This window comes from Sorex fumeus, unplaced genomic scaffold (genome assembly GCF_029834395.1).
Source record: "Sorex fumeus unplaced genomic scaffold, SorFum_2.1 ptg000047l, whole genome shotgun sequence".
Lineage (NCBI taxonomy): Eukaryota > Metazoa > Chordata > Mammalia > Eulipotyphla > Soricidae > Sorex > Sorex fumeus.
The window spans coordinates 3,388,366-3,406,100 of record NW_026606104.1 but is presented as its reverse complement, the minus strand read 5'-3'; the positions used below and the strand labels follow the sequence as shown (position 1 = coordinate 3,406,100).

General features: G+C 59.3%; 5 protein-coding genes across 5 annotated transcripts in view; 4 read left to right on the top strand and 1 right to left on the bottom strand.

Moving 5' to 3' along the window:
- The window catches only part of FMO5 (flavin containing dimethylaniline monoxygenase 5), a 241,443-nt gene that overhangs the window by 110,400 nt on the left and 113,308 nt on the right, over positions 1 to 17,735 (bottom strand). The window lies entirely within an intron of this gene.
- On the top strand, positions 4,476 to 5,242 carry S100A3 (S100 calcium binding protein A3). The gene is made up of 2 exons (XM_056123852.1): positions 4,476 to 4,616; positions 5,078 to 5,242. Exons 1-2 carry the CDS (start codon positions 4,476 to 4,478, stop codon positions 5,240 to 5,242), a joined length of 306 nt encoding a protein of 101 aa, XP_055979827.1.
- On the top strand, positions 6,345 to 8,069 carry S100A4 (S100 calcium binding protein A4). The gene is made up of 3 exons (XM_056123850.1): positions 6,345 to 6,385; positions 7,187 to 7,340; positions 7,897 to 8,069. The coding sequence occupies exons 2-3, from the start codon at positions 7,200 to 7,202 to the stop codon at positions 8,059 to 8,061; spliced, it is 306 nt and encodes a 101-aa protein (XP_055979825.1). The 5' UTR covers positions 6,345 to 6,385; positions 7,187 to 7,199; the 3' UTR covers positions 8,062 to 8,069.
- On the top strand, positions 12,446 to 14,404 carry S100A5 (S100 calcium binding protein A5). The gene is made up of 2 exons (XM_056123854.1): positions 12,446 to 12,590; positions 14,239 to 14,404. The coding sequence occupies exons 1-2, from the start codon at positions 12,453 to 12,455 to the stop codon at positions 14,380 to 14,382; spliced, it is 282 nt and encodes a 93-aa protein (XP_055979829.1). The 5' UTR covers positions 12,446 to 12,452; the 3' UTR covers positions 14,383 to 14,404.
- On the top strand, positions 15,821 to 16,766 carry S100A6 (S100 calcium binding protein A6). Its single transcript, XM_056123855.1, has 3 exons — positions 15,821 to 15,886; positions 16,196 to 16,353; positions 16,585 to 16,766. Exons 2-3 carry the CDS (start codon positions 16,216 to 16,218, stop codon positions 16,717 to 16,719), a joined length of 273 nt encoding a protein of 90 aa, XP_055979830.1. The 5' UTR covers positions 15,821 to 15,886; positions 16,196 to 16,215; the 3' UTR covers positions 16,720 to 16,766.

Here is a 17,735-nt window from a genome sequence, read left to right as displayed (position 1 = left end):
GTGTGGAAGAACAGAATTCATCTCTGAATGTGGGGAGCAGCATGCAGGAAGCAGACATCAGCAGTTTGGGGGGTGTGATATGCTTTTATCTTTTTTGGGAGATGGCATACCTGGCAGTGCTCAGGTCTTTCTCCTGGCTCTGCATTCAGGGATCACTCTGGGCGGGGCTCAGGGGCCCATATGGGACACCGGGGATGGAACCCAGGTTGGCTGTACACAAGGCAAATGCCCTACCTGCTGTACTTTCGCTCTGGCCCCTACGTGTTTGTCTTTTAGCAACTCCAATTTACTGCCTTTCTGCAAGCAAAATGCACTTAGCTTTTCTTGAGACCCACAGACCCATGCCATCCCGCTACCAAGCCCAGTGTCTTGCTATGACAGATAATTCAACAAATGTGCTACGCGAAAGGGGGGTGAGGCTGTGAAGGTTCATAGTTGCTGGGAAACTGAGCCACAGGCAGGCACCTGCCACTCTAAGTATTTTCATGTGTGCCAGGAATCAAACCGTTGGCTTTGGACATTCCAGGCAAACGCTCTGCCACCGCGCCACATCCCTGCCAGTCACCAAAGTCCCCTGCTTTGCTCCCTATAAACGGTTCTTCTCTGTTCCAGTGTCTAGGCTATTGGTTTCATTTCTGTGTTAAACTTTTCTTTCTCATAAGAAAAGGCTGTGTCTGGGTCGAAGAGACAGTACAGCAGGGAAGGCATTTGACTTGCTACTGGCAGACCTGGGTTTGGTCCCTGGCACTTATAGAGTCTCTCAAGTCTCTCCAGGAGTGATCTCTGAGCACAGAGCCAGGACTGAGCCCTTGAGCACTGCTGGGTATGACCTAACTCCCAGGGGTTACTCCCGACTCTGCACTGGTAATCACTCCTGGTGGTGCGTGGGAAACCATATGCGGTTTGCCGTGTGCAAGGCAAATGCCATTTCTGCTGTACTGTGGCTCTGGTCCCTCAAAGAAATATTCCTAAGGGCCCTCTTTTTTTTTTTAATTTAACTTAATTTTTTTATTAGTGAAATACCATGAGGTACAGTTATAGATTTACAATTTTTTGTGCTTGGGTTTCGATTATACAATGATCAAGTACCCATCCCTCCACCAGTGCCCATTTTCCACCACTATAGATCCCAGTATCCCTCCCACACCCATCCCCCCATACCACCCTGCCTCTGTGGCAGGACATTCCCTTTTGTTCTCTCTCTCCTTTTGGGTGTTGTGGTCTGCAAGAAAGGCATTGAGTGGCAATCATGTTCAGTCCATAGTCTACTTTCAACATGTATCTCCCCTCCTGGGAGGATCTTCCAAACACCCTTTATTTGGTGCTAAGGGCCCTCTTTCTTGAGAGGGTGCAAAAGGCACATGTGTATATGTGTGCATGTGTGCATAAAGATGTATGCGCATGCATGTCTGTGCATGTGTACACACGTGTGTGTGTTTGCATGTGCGCATGCCCATGTGCCTGTGCCCGGGAGAGGGATGAGTGTGCCCTGCGAGGCTGATGTCCTGTCTGAGGTAGGTGCCCTCCTTGGGTCCAAGAGCCATGACGGGCTATGGTCACTCTGAACAATCACTGGGTGGAGAAGGAATGAACAAACTTGGGAAAACGAGTGACAGTGTCACAGCAGTTGTACCTGGGACCTCTGTTTGGAAGTTTGGTGATTCTTTTGTGAGCAGACCACACTATTGAAGCTGAGCTTTCATTTGTCTCAGTTCCTTGGGTGGAAGTGGTGCTATTCTTTGCCGTTTCACTGAGACACTGTTTCCAGGATCCTGTGTGGTCTGTGGAGTGGGGGTTCCCAGGTGGTGACAGTGGAGAAGGAGGCAGGAGGAGTCAGGGGGCAGAATCCTGCTCTGCCAGGTGGGAACTGATGCTTGACCTAGAACTAAATTAATTGCTGGTTCACTCCGGTTCCCGCTCCTGCCCTCTCCTCCTCATAACTTTTTGCCCATAAAGCAGGTTAATCACAGTTCCGAGTTTCCTTCCCTCCCCTGAGCACAGGCACCTGTGTTGTAAGCTGGGGGCCAGGGTGTGGTTAGCTTGGGGGCTACCCCCCAGTTCCAGCCAGCAGGGCATCATTACTGCCCCGGGCCCTGAGAACTGCCTCCTTCCCAACTCCGCTCTCTCTGTCTGGGTCTGGGTTCCCATTCAGGGCATTCCAGGCAAACGCTCTGGAGGTCTGGAGACTCAAGCAAAGAAAGGAAGAGAAAAGAGAGAAGGGATTCACGTTTCTGGTCATATGGAGTCCAAGCCTACTCCAGCCAAAATCAACAGCAAAAATCCTGGACTGATGTGAGAAAAAAATAACCTCTGGGCATGGAACGGTGGAACAGCTGGTAAGGGTTTGCCCTAACTGTGGCCAATTCTTCTTTGGTCCCTGGCACTCCATAGGGTTCCCTGAGCCTTCCAGGAGTGATCCCTGAGCACAGAGCCAGGAGTAAGCATTGAACACTGCTGAACAAACAAACATTCTGCCCCCCCAAAACAAAAACCAAACCCCCAACAAAACCCCAAACAACAAATGTTCTTTAAAGCACCAAAGAACTGGTAAAGCATGAAGCCGGAGGAGAGATGGGGCCCCCGCAGTTCCCACCTGGGGGAATTAAGCCCAAGTAGAGGAGGGAAGCAGAGGTGTAGCTCAGAGCTTACCTCAGGAGGGGAGCGGGGGACACTCTCCATCATTTGGGACCCCAGATGGCCTCCCATGTAAGCTAAGAACCACTGAAACCGCCCCAGCCTGGCCTTGACAGAGTGGGAGGGCAGGCTGTGTGTACTAGATGCCCCTCCTTTGGCCTTTGAGAAACTCTCCGGGGCCTCTGACATACCCCAGTGCCAGAGAACACCTAGAGAGCTGGAGTGGGTCCCCGGGATCTGGGGAGTCACTCCAGCACCCAACTCTAGTGAGGGTCTCACCACATCTGCGTCATCAGGCCTCTGAGGGTCAAAGGTCTGCCAGGCTGGACTGCACCCCATTTGCATCCTAGGGTGTCCTCAGGAGAGAGGAACAGGCCTCATCTTCCTCCTTCACTATGCTGGGAGGAGAGTTATGACTCTGGGAGAGGCTGGGGGCGTCCTGGCCCAGACGGCTTTGATGTGTGAGAGCCAAGGGTGGGCGTGGAGCCTCTAAATGAGCTGGGGGTGGGGGAGGGTAGGCGCCCTCACTCTGACCTACTTGGGCCAGTAATTGCCCTCTTCCTCTCCTGGGAGGCTACAAATAGAGATGGCCCGGCACTTGGCCCTCAGGCTGAGCCCCAGACAGTGGTGAGTGTCTCCTGTGTGGGTCCACCCCGGGTTGCATGTAGGGTGCTTGGGAGGTTCCCTCAAGCCGGCCCGCCACTGGCCTGGGGTCAAGGGAGTCCTCAGCAGGGACTGGTGAGGTGAGGGTAGTTGGAGGTGGAGGGCTCGGGGTCCCTTGGGCAGTGAGGGGCTGCTGGGAGGTCTGGCTAGGGCTGAGACTGGGGGCAGTGCTCATCCCTTAGCCTCCCCTCATCTGTGGATGTGGCAGGGAGTTCAGTCTGGGCGTCCTGTGGTGTGGGGTCCCCTCTGCCTCCAGCACAGAGCTCTAAAGAAGCAGCTGGAGCAGGCCAAGTGCCTGGTGGGCTAGAAGGGCCGAGGAGGAGCATTTCCTCCTTGACCGGAAACCCTGAGGCCTCCTGCTGTGGCCTCTGCTCTGGAGGACAGGAGGCTCAGAGCAGGAACCCCGGCCCTGGCCGTGGTTGGGCGGTCGGGTGTGGCAGGACTCTACAGGACTCCCTGGGGCAGCTGGTGAGTGAGTCACCAGCTCTGGCTGGAAGGAAAACACGCAAACACGCTCCCTCGGCTGCCTGAGGGTTCCCCAGGCTGGAGGCAGCTCCCAGGGGGCCACGGAAGGCGAGTGGAAAGGTGCAATTCGAGGTGGGGGCTCTCCTAATAGGACAGACCCTGTGTCTGCACACTCTCCACAGGGGTGGCCAAACACGCTGACTTCCCTTGAGACTCCGCACTTGGACTGCAGTGTGTGTGGGGGGTGCCTGTGAGGTGTAGTGAACCCGACTTTACAGGTCTGGCACCTGAGGGTCAGGGTGGCTTAGCTTGAGAGAGTGAACCCCCGACGGCAGCTTCCTCGGGTGTGGGGGGATGGGGATGTTGGGGAGGCTGTGGGGGTCCCTCTCTGCACAGACCCTCTGAGAGAGAACCCCTCTTTCCCCGGGCCTGGGACAGGGAACCCCTGCAAATCTCCCCACACCTCGGTTCCCCAAAGGAGCCCTGGGCTGTGTCTGGGGGTGTGTGTGGTAGTGGTGGGGGAGACCCTGAGGGTGTGGGGTTAGGGGCAACTGAGACCCCTCAGGGCCAAGAACAGCCAGAGGAGATGGCATGGTCCAGAGGGCTTCTCAGAAGATGGCATCTCTCTGAGGCCTGGTCCAGGAGGGCTGCATGAAGGAGGAGAGAGGTGTGGGGTGCTGCCTACAGGGAAACTCATCTTCTCTGCAGGGAGGATGACCCGGCCCCTGGAGAAGGCGGTGGCCGCCATCGTGTGCACCTTCCAGGAGTACGCGGGGCGCTGTGGGGACAAGCACAAGCTGTGCCAGTCGGAGCTCAAGGAGTTGCTGCAGAAGGAGCTACCCACCCTGGGCCCGGTGAGTGGTGGCATCCTGTGGGCACCCACATCCCCCTGGGGCACCCACAGCCCCCCAGGACACCCATATCCCTCCATGGGGCACCCTCATCCTCACACGGGGCACCAGCCCAGCATAGTCAGAGGGTGGAGGCAGGAAAGGGATCCAGTCTGCCGCTTTGTTGGGGGTCTGGAGAAAGGGACCCCCACAGCACACACACACACAGTACATACAGTGCATGCGTGCATGCGCACGTGCGCGCACGCACACACACACACACACACACACACACACACACACACACCCTTACACACTCACACAGAGGCCTCCTGACCTCCAAGCATCCTGGGTGCAGGGGCAGGGGCGGGTTGTGGTGGGGGGTAGCAGGCAGAAACCGAGGCTGGCTCCAGTAGGGTGAGGGGGCTGTGTGTGGGGCACGTGGAACTATCTTCCAACTGTCTGGCTGTCCCCTGCCTGCGCAGACAGAGCTTCGTGAGTGTGACTACAACAAGTTCATGAGTGCCCTGGACACCAACAAGGACTGCGAGGTGGACTTCATGGAGTTTATGCGGGCGGTCGCCTGCCTCTGCGTCTACTGCCATGAGTACTTAAAGGGGTGCCCCACAGAGCCCCCCTGTGGCCAGTAGCCTCTGCCCAGCCTGGAGGACTCCACACCCCATCCTCTCCTGTCAGACTGACACCGAGACCAGGGCTGAGACCAGGACGGGACCCCCTGAACTAATTAATAAAGGCCTCATGATACTGACTCTGCTTCTTCTGACTCCTGGGCCGGGGAGGACACATGGCCAGGACAGCCTCGAGCCTGTGCACGGGAACTGGGTAGCCGGGGGGAGTCAGGAGTCTCCTGGACTCGGGGAAAGATCCCTCTTGGCTCTGTGTTTGGGCCACACCCAGCAGTGCTCAGGGTTTACTCCTGGCTCTGCTCAGGGATCACTGCTGGTGGGCCCTATGTGGGGTGGGGGCTTGAACCCTCTCAGCTGCCAGGCCAAGGGGGTCATCTCTCTGCCCGGGCAGTTCCCCTGCAGGAATGGGGTGGGGTTGTGGGGTGCCTTGGAGGGGATAGAGCAGCCTCGAGGGGGTTCAGGTGTCCTAGCCAGGTTGGAAGGGAGCTCATCTCTGAAGCTGCAGCTACCTTCACCCTCTTGGGATGGTGAGCAATACTCTTAGCCACCCCCACCTTCAGGGAGTGCTCCCTGCCTCCCCGCTTTTGTGCCTTTCAGCTCTATACCCTGAGCTGCACCCCGACACTGAGTCTCCCCGCCAACTATCCTCCCTGCACCCCCCATGCCCCACGCCCCTCTCCATGGACCCTCACCCAGCACTTTTCTCCCTGATGTGGGGTGGCCCCCAGCCCTCCCTGGGGTGTCGCTGCCCACACCCCCAGCCTGCCCTGTGCCCCCTTGGCCTGGTGCTCCCTGCTGTTAGTTCTGGGGGTGCTGCAGTTTCCGAGCCACATTCTCCCCCTCCCCCACCACTCTTGCATCCCCTCCCTGGTCTTCCCTCCCCGCCCCGTTCCCTTCTTCCAGCTCCCTAAGACCCTTCACCCTGGGGATACCCACCCCTCGGAGCTGCTGGGAGTGCCCCCCTCTCTCCAGGCCCTCTCATGTCCGCCCCGCCCAGGGGAGCTGCTCTGAGGCCAGGCCCAGCGGAGGCGGCTGACTCCCCCCAGCCCCTGCCATGGGCGGGCCTGGCAGGGGTATAAATAGTCAGACCGAGGCTTTCCTCTCTGTTCCTCTCTCTGTCCCTGTAGCTTCCTCTCTCTCGGTCTGGTGAGTTGTGGTCGCTCACTGGCACGCCAGCGGTGGCAGGCGGAGCTGGGCCCGGGGAGGTCGGGGTGGGGTGGGGGGCGGCCGGATGAGTGTTAACAGGGTGCAGATGTGCATTGGCAATGTGGAGGTGGTGGGAGGGTTTGTGTGGCCTGGTGCAAGTGTGTGTGTGTGTGTGTGTGCATATGTGTGCGTGTGCATGCATGCCACTGGCATGTGTGCAGAGAAAGCAGTGCATGCAGGGCTGGATCGAAGCTGCACTGGGCTGGCGCCAGCTCCACTATAGCCATGCGGCAGTGTATCTCAGTGGTTGGTGCTTACTGGGAGGCACCTGTGGGGCAGAGGTGACCGCTGGCTGGGGTCTGGGCTTCCTGGGAGCCTCTGCCCTACACCCGGCACCGCATCCTGCACTGCGGCCCCGCCCTGCATCTCTGCCGCTTCACAGCTGCTGCTTCCCCCAGGCTGGGCCCAGCCGCTGGGTTTTTCCACTGCTGACCACTGGGCATGGATCCAGCTGCCTCGCCCACTGCCCCGTGTGGGTTGGGAGAAGAATGGGCAGGAGAGGATGAATGGATGGGCCGGAGGGATGAAAAAGCACCAGCAGAGACCCAGGGTTTGGGTCTGGGGTGCAAATCGGTGCCTGGGGAGTTGCCAGTGACCCCTCCCTCACCCTCGGGAGCCGGACCCCATGCCCTCGACCCCTGCCCTGCTGAGGGGGACAGTCTCAGCGAGGGCTCCAGGCTCTGGAGGCCCTTTAGGGCAGGGAGTGGGGCAATGAGGGTGTCCCCTGTGCTGTGCCCGCAGACCCGGCTGCACCATGGCAAGCCCCCTAGAAAAGGCGTTGGACACGATGGTGTCCACCTTCCACAAGTACTCGGGCAAGGAGGGCGACAAGTTCAAGCTCAACAAGTCGGAACTGAAGGAGTTGCTGAGCCGGGAGCTGCCCAGCTTCCTGGGGGTGAGTGGCCACTGCGTGTGGAGGGCCCCGCAGGCCGTCCGTCTTTCCCTGGAGAGTTTGGGCTCCAGCTGGCAGCCCTCCCTGTGCTGGGCAAAGGCAATGGGGAGCTCTGCTGTGGCCCCACTTACTGCGGACAGAAGGCTATGCAGGAGGGGGTGAGGCCCCACAGTGCGAGGGCCACATGGAACCCCCAGCAGTGAAGAGAGAACTCAGACGCCCGCGTGTCCATGCCTCAGCACGAGGCTGCTGTCTGGGGTTCAGTCGTCATGCCGAGGACTCTAGACACAGACCCCAATGCTGAGACACCCCACAAATACAGCTTCCCCTGACCCAGCTGCAGCCGCTGCCCAGGACCCAGTGGGCTTAGACCACTGGGGGTGTGGAGGGTGGGGCTGTGTCATTGAGGGGAGAGGGGTGGGCTCTCCTTCTCTGCTGTAGCCCTGAGGGTTGGGGTTCCCGACTGCCCCTCCCTGAGCTCAGCCCTGCAGGTAGATGTTGTCATCACTCAGTGCTCCAGCTCCTCACTACTTCCGGTTCCTCCCTCTCCTCCTGGCAGAAAAGGACGGATGAAGCAGCCTTCCAGAAACTGATGAGCAACCTGGACAGCAACAGGGACAACCAGGTGGACTTCCAGGAGTACTGCGTCTTCCTGTCCTGCATTGCCATGATGTGCAATGAGTTCTTTGAGGGCTGCCCAGACAAGGAGCCCCGGAAGAAGTGAAGACTGGAGAGGGCGGGGCAGGGGCGGGGGCAATGGGGGGAGCGGGGGAGGGGGAGGTCTGCCAGCTGGGCCTCCCTGGACTCAGGGCTCCTCCCCCAACATGTAAACAAAGCTGAGCAAGTTCAATAAAGATTCTCAGTAGCACAGAGGCTGATGTCTGAGGGAGCCTGGGGGTGCAGCGTGGGGGCTGCTGGGGTGTGCTGGGCTGTGGACTGGGGTTCAGAGGGGGGCAAAGGAGTCAGAGAGGTAGTATGGGGGAAGGCACTTGCCTTGCATGCAGCGCCCACCAGGTTTGATCCCTACAAGTCCTGTGAGCCATGCCAGGAAAATCCCCCAAACACCACTAGGTGCGGCCCCCAAACAGCAAAAAGGGCAGGAGAGAGCGTATAGAGGAAAGGTGTTCGCCTTGCACGTGGCTGATCCGGGTTCCATCGCTGGCACCCCATAGAGTTCCCGAGTCCAGCCAGGAGTGGATCCCACAGCGCAGAGTCAGGAGTCAGCCCTCAGCACTAACGGATGAGTGAGGTCCCAAACAAGAAATCAGAACCAACAACAGAGCGGCAGACTGTGGGGTAGGGAAGGATGCGGGTGCTGAGGGGGTGTGATCTGGGGTTAGTGGATGCTGGATGTGGACCGAAGATCAGAAGAAGCATCCCCAGAGGCGTGGAGAGCCCAGTGCCGCCCCTCCACCCCCACTGTGCCTCTGGGGGACCCCACACTGAGACTGGCAGGGACTAAAAGTCACATCTGCTCCTAGTTGGGGTCTGGAATGGATTTGGGGCACCCTGGGGGTGTGGAAAGGGCTGAGTCACAGGCAGGAGGAGGCTACGGGGTGCGGTGGGGTGGGGGGTCTGGAATCTGCTGCCTCCTGCAGTCCAACCCCCTCCAGGGACCCGTGAAACCTCTCCCCTGAGGCCAGAGCCAGGCCAGTGTGGGAAAGAGGCTCCCCTCTGACCTCTGCCCCGCTGTCCCCTCAGAGCATGGGACTCAGCCCTCAGAAAGGCACTAATCTTAGAGGGAGTTGGCTGAAGATGGCTGGAGTTTGTGGCCTGACTTCAGACGTGGGGTCTGAGCAATGATTGCCATACACGCTCCTCTGACCCCAAATGCCCTCAGATTCTGTGGGTGAAGGCTGAGGTGTCAGCATGCACAGGGTGGGGTGGGGGTATAAGGCCAGGTATAACTGCCAGGCCAGGTCTGGGGGTATAAGGCGAAGTCCGGTCAGACACCAGGCTTGCATAGAGGCTGCCCATCGTTCAGGCTTATCCCTCTTGTTTTTTGTTTGGTTTGGTTTTGGTTTTGGTTTTTGGGCGTTGCACAGGGGTTACTACTGGCTCTGCACTCAGGAGTTACTCCTGGTGGTGCTCGGGGGACTATATGGGATGCTGGGAATTGAACCCGGGTCGGCCGTGTGCAAGGCAAACACCCTACTCGCTGTGCTATCGTTCCAGCGCCTATTCCTTCCATTTTTGAGGGGGAGCCACACTCGATGGTGCTCAGGGCCTGCTCCTGACTCTGGGTGGTGGAGTCACTCCTGGCAGGAATCAGGGGGCCCTATGGAGGGGGGTGGCTGCATGCCAGGCACGCACGCGACCCACCCCTGCGCTGTTTCTTCAGCCACAGGTTGCCTCCTCCCTCTCAGCTCCTGCTGTTTGCTTCCCTCTCCAGTGTCAGAGGACTTGGGGTAGATGACTCAGAGCCTCCCCCAGAGGAGACCACAGGGACCCGAGTGGAATTTTGGCCCCGGAAACGGAGCCTCCAGGGTTTCAGCCCCCTGGTGCTGCAGGGATGCTGCGGGGGGTGGGGCAATGGCCAGGGCAGAGACGCTTTCCTCCTACTGCTACCGAAAAGCACAAGGTTCGTCCCTGCCCCCCCCAGCCCCCCCCCCCCCCCCCCGCCTTCCCTGGGAATCCCTCCCTGGGGTGTCTGCGTCACCGTCTCTGTCACTGCAGCGGAAACTTGGAAACTCCAGTTGCCTTGCAACGGCCTCCCTGCCCCTCGGGGTGCGAGTGAGACCACGGCCTAGGCAAGCAGAGGGGCTCAGGCCCTGAATGGGGATTGTGTTTTGGTCTATTTTACAGAGTGCAGGTGGGTGGGGGCACACTGGCTGTGCTCAGGGATCACTCCTGGCAGGACTTGGGAGACCACACGGAGTGCCAGGGTGGCCGAGTAAGGCAAGTGCCGTAGAGCTTGTGCTCTCTGGGACCCTGAAAGCCCCGACTTTGGCTCTCCCCAGCTGGGACTGGCCCATGGCCCTCACTGGGGGATGCAGGCGACTCCCTGCTCCCATAACTGCCCTGACCCTGCGCCCCCTGACCCCAGCCTCAGCCCCTCACCCAGCCCTCACCTCTGATCCCTTTCATCCCTAAAACTTCTTCTCAGACACTTTCCTCCAGGAAGAAGAAGGAAGGTGAGAAGAACAGGGCCAGTCTCCTCTAAGAACCCCTGTCCCTACCCCTGCCCCCTTCCTCCCATCCCTCGGACCCTGACAGATCACCCAGTGAACCCACCCAAATCAATCCAGACACAGCTCCAGATCTGCCAATGACCTTGACCAGGCCCTTGTCTGGAAACCACCTTCCAAGGATCCCCATCTGGGGTGGTGTGTATGTGGGGGTCTCCCTTTGGAAACACCCTGCATTTGTCCCACACTTTTTGGAATCGTCTTGCCAGGACGGCTGATTTCTCCCCTCCACCTTGTCCCTCGGATCATGCATTTGGGTTTTGAGCGCGGGGAGCAAAGACGTGTGGTGTGGACAGGGGCGGATGAGTGGGCCCATCCTCTCATGGATCCGAGGAGAGACTGGCGCGGCCTCCCCAGCTGTCCCAGGGGCTCTGACCGGGGCCCTTCTCATTGGTCCTTTCTCCCCGCGGGTTTCCCGGGGACCTGAGCACAGGAATAAAGGCTGTGCAGCGGGAGGCTGTGAGATTCCGGGCTGACTTCTGCTCGGTGAGTCCTTCGTTGGTGCGGTGAGTGGGGGGGATGGCCCTACTGCCCCCACCAGGGAAGAAGCCCCAGCGTTGGCAGGGCTCTGGGAGGGGAAGGCAGAGTATCAGGATTTGTGGGGGGAGGATTTCCTGAGAGGGGGCTCAGGGCTGGCAGTGCCAGGACGCCTGGTGGTAGCTCAGGGCCTTCTTGGCCCAGCCATGCTGTGGGTCTGGCTCTGGTTCTGTGGTTCTGCTGTGGTTCTGGAGGCGGGGAAATGGAGGTTCCTGGGTGACGGAGGAGCAAAGGCAGGAGCAGGTCCAGAATCAAGGGGTGGGGCGGGGGGGGGCAGGGAACTGGCCAGGCCATCTCCTTACTCAGACTCTGCGAGGATCCTAGAGCCCCAAGTTCCGGCCGGCAGGGTGTGGCCCCCTCTGCCCAAGGGGAAGTGGTTTGCAGGTCTGAGTCATGAAGAGCTCCAGGCCTCTCCCCTGTGGGTGTGGCTGTGCTGGAGGGTGTGGGGTCCCCTGGAGCCGGACCTCTAGCTGGCCCAGAAAGAGCCTGGGGTGTCCCAGCCCTGCTGGGCAGGATTCCTGCTGAGACTAAGCTCCCAGTTCCGCCTGGGCCCCACCCCTGGACTCTCCGCTTGCCCTGTCCCCCACTTCTCCAGCAAGGCACAGCTTGAGATCAGGCGGAGGCAAAGGAGCATGGCGAGGGAGGGGGCAGCTCTGGAGGGTCTGAGTGGGGTCTGGGGGCACACCTCAGCTCTTTGGAGAGGCCACTGCGTGCCCCCCTGCCCCTGAACCCTCTGTGACAAGGAAATGGAGGTGGCATCTCTGGGGATTGCCCAGCGGTTCTGTCTGCCTCGGTTTCCTCATGATCTGCTCAGACGCATTAGGGCCAATGAATGGCTGCATTTTAGTTTTTATTTATAATTTTAGTTTCGATTTTTTGGGCCACAATCAGCATGCTCAGGGCATCTTCGGGCTCTGCACCCAGTGATCACTCCTGGCAGGGCTCAGGAGACTATATGGGATGCTGAACCCAGATCAGTTGCAGGGAAGGCAAGAGTTTTAACCCCTGTGTATCTTTTTGACCTCAATTTATCTATATTTTGAAACAATTTGGGAGCTTTTCAATCAATGCGGCACAGGGGCCAGGGCCACTCTGTGATACTCATTCCCCTGGACAGCCAGGGCCTTGACTTGGTGAGGCCCATGGCTCAGCCCTGCGTGTTGGCGGGGGGGTGGGGGGGCATGAGGGTCTCCTGAAACTGCTCAGGAGGCCACACTGGTCAGTAGTGGGGTCCTCATGCCCTTGTGCCCCTGATGCCCACACTGTCTCCCAGGGGGTACATCCCAGCGATTCAGTTTCTGAGCGTTTTGGGGGCTTTGAGGGGGCTCTGGTGAGGAACAGAAGCCTGGCTCCTCAGGCCTGTGTCCGGCCCCCAGCACTGCATGCAGGCATGGAGACCCCTCTGGAGAAGGCGCTTACCACCCTCGTCACCACCTTCCACAAGTACTCGGGCAGGGAGGGCAGCAAGCTCACACTGAGCCGCAGGGAGCTGAAGGAGCTGATCAAGAATGAGCTGTGTCTCGCTGAGGTACGTGTGGGCGGAAGGAGGCGGGGGCTGGATCATGGTCAAGGGGTGGGGGGAACCCGCAGATGCCAGGTGTGGACACACACCTGCCCACCTCTGTACTCACTGGGTGCAGAATGCCAAGGGGAAGAGCAGAGAAGGGAGAGAGGGTGGCTGCAACAGCTCCGAGGCTTCTCTGGGCTGACGGGAAGCAGCTTCTATGGAGAAGAAAGAGGGAGCCTGAGTGTGTGTGTGTGTGTGTGTGTGTGTGTGTGTGTGTGTGTGATGTGTGTATGTGTGGGGAGGTACGTGGGGGGGTGCGTGGATATGACGTGTGTGTGTGGGGTATAATATGTATGTGTGGGGTGCATGTGTTGTGGGTGCACGTCCAGAAGCTTCCAGGTAAGACTGGGCTCATGTAGTTTAGCCAAGAGAGGGGAAGATCAGGGAAACCCTGCGATCCATGTCACTGCAGGTGCTGTTGAAGGGCAGGTTCCTGCTCCCTTCTCTGTTCTTGGCACCTGGGGGTGTGTTGAAGAAGGAGCCAGCAGGGCATTCCTGCTCATCTGGGAAACTGGGAACTGGGAGGAGCCGGAACTGATTCTCAGCAGATGAACTGCAGGGAGGGGCCGGGCCAGGAAGGCCCAGGAAACAGTCTTAATTATTCACCGGTCTGGATCATTTACCGTTATGAACTATTGGGCTGGAGAGACAGGACAGTGGGGAGGGCGCTTGCCTTGCATGTGGCCAGCCTGGATTTGATCCTGGGTACCCCGGAGGGTTCCCCAAGGGTGATTCCTGAACACAGAATCAGGAAAAAGCCCTGAACACTGCTGGGGGAGGCCCCAAAACAAAGAACCAAAAGAAAAACAACAAAACTCCCCAGAGATCCTAAATAACTTATCTAAGGATCCGGAGTCAGCCTCTCCGGGTGGGATGCGGGAGCAGAGAGGGCTGTCTTTGCCACCCCACCCTAGTGACCTCAGCAGGGAGCCATGTCTGAGGGAACCTGGGGTGTCCCCAGCCTGCCCAGAGCTTAGCTTCCTGAGCTAATGAGGTAGAGGTTGGGGCTGAGGTCCGGCTGGGGTTAATTATGGGGACAGAGGCCCCGGGGAGCTCAGACAGGTACCAGTGCACGGCAGAGAAGCTGTTTCCGTTTCCAGGTGTCCTGTCTGCTGGGCTCTGGGGACAAAGCCCAGGGAGGCTGGGTCAGGTTTGCTTCCTGTGGTGTCTGAGTACCCCCCTCATGGTCCTGGCAGTGCTGAGCTGAGACCTCGGATGGAGAGAGAAGGGGCCGGGAGAGGCTTGTAGCCCAGGGCAGTCTCTCCACAGGGGTTCAATCACTGTGGCACCCAGTGCCCCTCCAGCCTGCAGTGTTCTAGAAGGCTCCATCCTCAGATCTATGCCATGTGATGGGAAGGGGTGGGCCCAGACTTTTGAGTTTAGATTCAGGAGTTGGGTCTGTGGCCCTGGCTGGGCTGGAGGATCTGGGGGGCACGTGAGTGTGTGTGTGTGTGTGTGTGTGTGTGTGTGTGTGTGTGTGTAGGGATATTGCTGATTTGGCAAGGGGTGGCCCTGAAGCCAGCTGCCTTCCCCGGGTTGGGTGGCCCCAGGCAGCAGGGGGCAAGACCTGGCCTTGAGCTGACCTGTCTCCCTCATTTGGGCCTGGCAGAAGATGAAAGAGAGCAGCATCGACAATCTGATGAAGAGCCTGGACAAGAACAGTGACCAGGAGATCGACTTCAAGGAGTATTCGGTGTTCCTGACCACGCTGTGCATGGCCTACAATGACTTCTTTCTGGAAGAGAACAAGTGACCAGCACCGCCTGAGCCCGCCTGGCCCCAGTCCCCTCCGGGCCACCCTCTCAGCCCTCCCCGCACTCCCTGGAGTCCCCCTACTTGGCATAGAAAATAAAGATCTTCCACCCTAGCTGTGGGGCCTGGCTCTTTGATGTCTCCTGATGGGCAGGGCCATGGGTGTGTCCTTGGGCAACTTCAGGCCTTGGGTCCCATCTTGGTGCTTCAGTGTGGCCCTCACTGTGCTCGCGGGCCTGAATTTCTCCTGGAAAAAGTGTGTGTGTGAGTGTGTATGTAAGGATGTGAGTGGGCGTGTTTGTGAATGTGTGTATGTGAATGTGTGTATGCGTGTGTGTATGCATGCGTATGTGTGTGCATGCATGTATATATGACTGTGTGTGTGTATGTGAGTGTGAGTGTATGTGCGCACCTATGAGTGTGTGCGCTTTCATGTGTGTGTGTGTGTGTGTGTGAATGTGTGTGAGTCTGTGTGTGTTTGGGGCCAGGGTTCCTCCTGTCTCCCAGGTATACTATCCAGTTGCAGAAAAAGCAAAGGGCAAAGTGCCTAGAGCAGGAGGCCCGAGGTGCAGCCCCTGACGTGGGCGGGCCTGTAGAGTCATGACAGAAGCCACCAAGGGGACCTGGGGAGGAAGGAAGTGGACAAGGTGCAACCACAGCCCTGGCTCCTCCTCAGTGCTCTCAGGGGAACCCTCCACCCAGGGCGCCTTTCCCCAGACCCCTGGGCAGAACTGGCCAAACTCATGGGAGTGGGGAAGGTTCAATTGCAGCAGCAGGAGGTCTGGGGCAGGGTGAAGGAGGGGTGGGGCGGCCGGGGCTTCTCCGTGTTTCCACTCCAGTCTTGTAGACCCTCTAGTGCATCCCAAGGAACATTCAGATTTCTAGTCCCGGACACAGGCTCATGCACACACACACACACTCCCGCACACATTCACTCACCCCCACGTACACATTCACTCATTCACATACACACTCCCATGCACACACACACTCACACTGCCCCACACTCACACCCTCACTCATCTCTGCACATACATGTACAGACGCAGTCACTTATGCACGCGTGCACACACAGATGCACCCGCACACCCCCGACACACTCACCGGGACACACGTGCACACTCGCACACAGCGCAGGCTTCCCGCACCCAGGCTGGGAGTCCCAGGGCTAAGGACGCGGCGTCAGCCGCCTGCCGTGCCGCTACCCACCCCGCCCCTCCCTAGCTGAGGGCCCTGCGCTGTGGCTGTCGCTACTGCCGGTGCGGGGCGAGCGTTTTGGGGAGCGGGAGGGCCGGCCTCCCCCGCCCCCCCAGGGTTCCGGAGCGCCCCTCCCGCGGTCCTCCCTGGGGCCCTCCCGGAAGCGGCGCGGGGCGCGGGGCGCGGGGCGCGGGCGGGCGGCGCCGGGGCCGGGGCCGGGCGGGCGCGGCGCGGGGCGGGGCGGGTGTCCGGTCCTATAAGGCGCCCCGCGGCCGCCTCTGCCCGCTGCTCCCTCTCTGCCTGCAGTGGTGAGTACTGGCTCCCCAAGTGCGCTCCTTTGGGGTGCGGTGGGTGTGCCCTGGGTGGGGCCCCGGAGTCCCGTGCACCTCCCTCTCCCCAACTTCTCAGGGGACCCTTGTGGACAGCAGTCTGCCGGGGCTCCATAGGTCCCAGGCCCCATCTCTGCCCTGGAGCCCCCCTTCTCCCTCCCCTCCAAAGAGTGTCACCCACTGCCCCCTGTGCCCTGGGGCTGAGGAAAGGCAGGAGAGGGGAGGGTCTCAGGGTACATTCGGATGAAGGGTGTTTCTGCTGCCCCTGACCAGTTCCTGTCCCTGCAGCTTTAAGCCCAGCCCTCAGTATGGCGTGCCCTCTGGACCAGGCCATTGGCCTCCTGGTGGCCATCTTCCACAAGTACTCAGGCAAGGAGGGTGACAAGAACACCCTGAGCAAGAAGGAGCTGAAGGAGCTGATCCAGAAGGAGCTGACCATCGGGGCGGTGAGGCCTTTACCCTGCCCTCACCCTCTGCCCCTCGGGGGTGCTTGGTGCTCACCCCACTTCTGCTTGGGTCACTCTGCAGGGCTGGGACAGGGAACCCTTAGATGTGACGCTGTCCCTGAGGGAGGGGGAGGCAGGTGGTCACAGGATGGCAGGCCCTCTGTGGGAGGGCTGGCTGCTGGGGACGGTCACTCCCAACTCTGAGCCAGGATCTCCCTCCCCAACCCACAGAAGCTGCAAGATTCTGAGATCACCAAGCTGATGGACGACCTGGACCGGAATAAGGACCAGGTGGTCAACTTCCAGGAGTACGTCACGTTCCTGGGGGCCCTGGCCATGATCTACAACGACGTGCTCAAGGGCTGAGTGTGCGGGAAGGTGGGCTGCCGGGCCGGGCCGGGCAGATGTTTGTACAATAAACCTCTGTGTCTCCAATCCGCCTGAGTGTCCTGGCTTCCTTTGACTCCGGTTTCCCGCTCTGAGCCCCAGCTCTCAGAACCACCTGCACACAACCTGACAGGTGACCCCGGGACTTGCCAAGCCCCAGAACTGGGGGAGGGGGAGAGCCTGCAAGACAGTGGGTGCATTTAGGTGGGTTAGAAAAGTTGCTCCCACAGCTCTAAAACTTTTATTTTGGGCGTGGGGAGTTGGGCCACACCCGGTGGTGCTCAGGGCTTACTCCTAACACTGTGCTCAGGGATCACTCCTGGTGCGGCTCAGGGGACCACATGGGGTACCAGGGATTGAACTAGAGTCAGCCTCATGCAAGGCCACTGTCCTATCTCTCTGGTCCTCTTAGGACTTATTTTTCAGGGATAAATATTACTACCTGGACCATCCTTTCTAGCTTTGTTTGATTATAGACAACGACTATTTTCTTTCCTGGGGAATGGGAGGTTGGGTCAAGTCTGGCAGTGCTTAGGGCTTACTCCTGGCTCTGTGCTCAGGAATCACTCCTGGTGAGTTTCAGGGGGCCCTTTGCTGGGGATGGGACCGGGGTCAGCTGCATGCAAGGCAAGCACCTCACCCCTGTTCTGGCTCTCTGGACTGAGAACCAAACCTTCGAGCACCAACCCTTTGTAAGGAAAGCCTTAGGGGAGAAGGCTCTGGAACAGGTCTGGAGAAGGAAACACTGACTGAGTCAGGCTCTGTGTGACCTTCTAAACGGGGTCCCTGGGGATGTGTTTTGCTCTGGGTGTGGTGAGGGGAGCAGGGCCAGAAGGCCCAGGGCAGTGCTGGTCTTTCAGGAGAGGGTTTTGGGTAATTTTCCTCAGCACCAGGACCTTCAGGTGCCAGGCATGCGTGTCTCTCTCGTGGAGCCACACCCAGGCCCTGGGCAGTTCTGAGAACACAGAGGACACCCCATGACTGGGCGCCTGTGT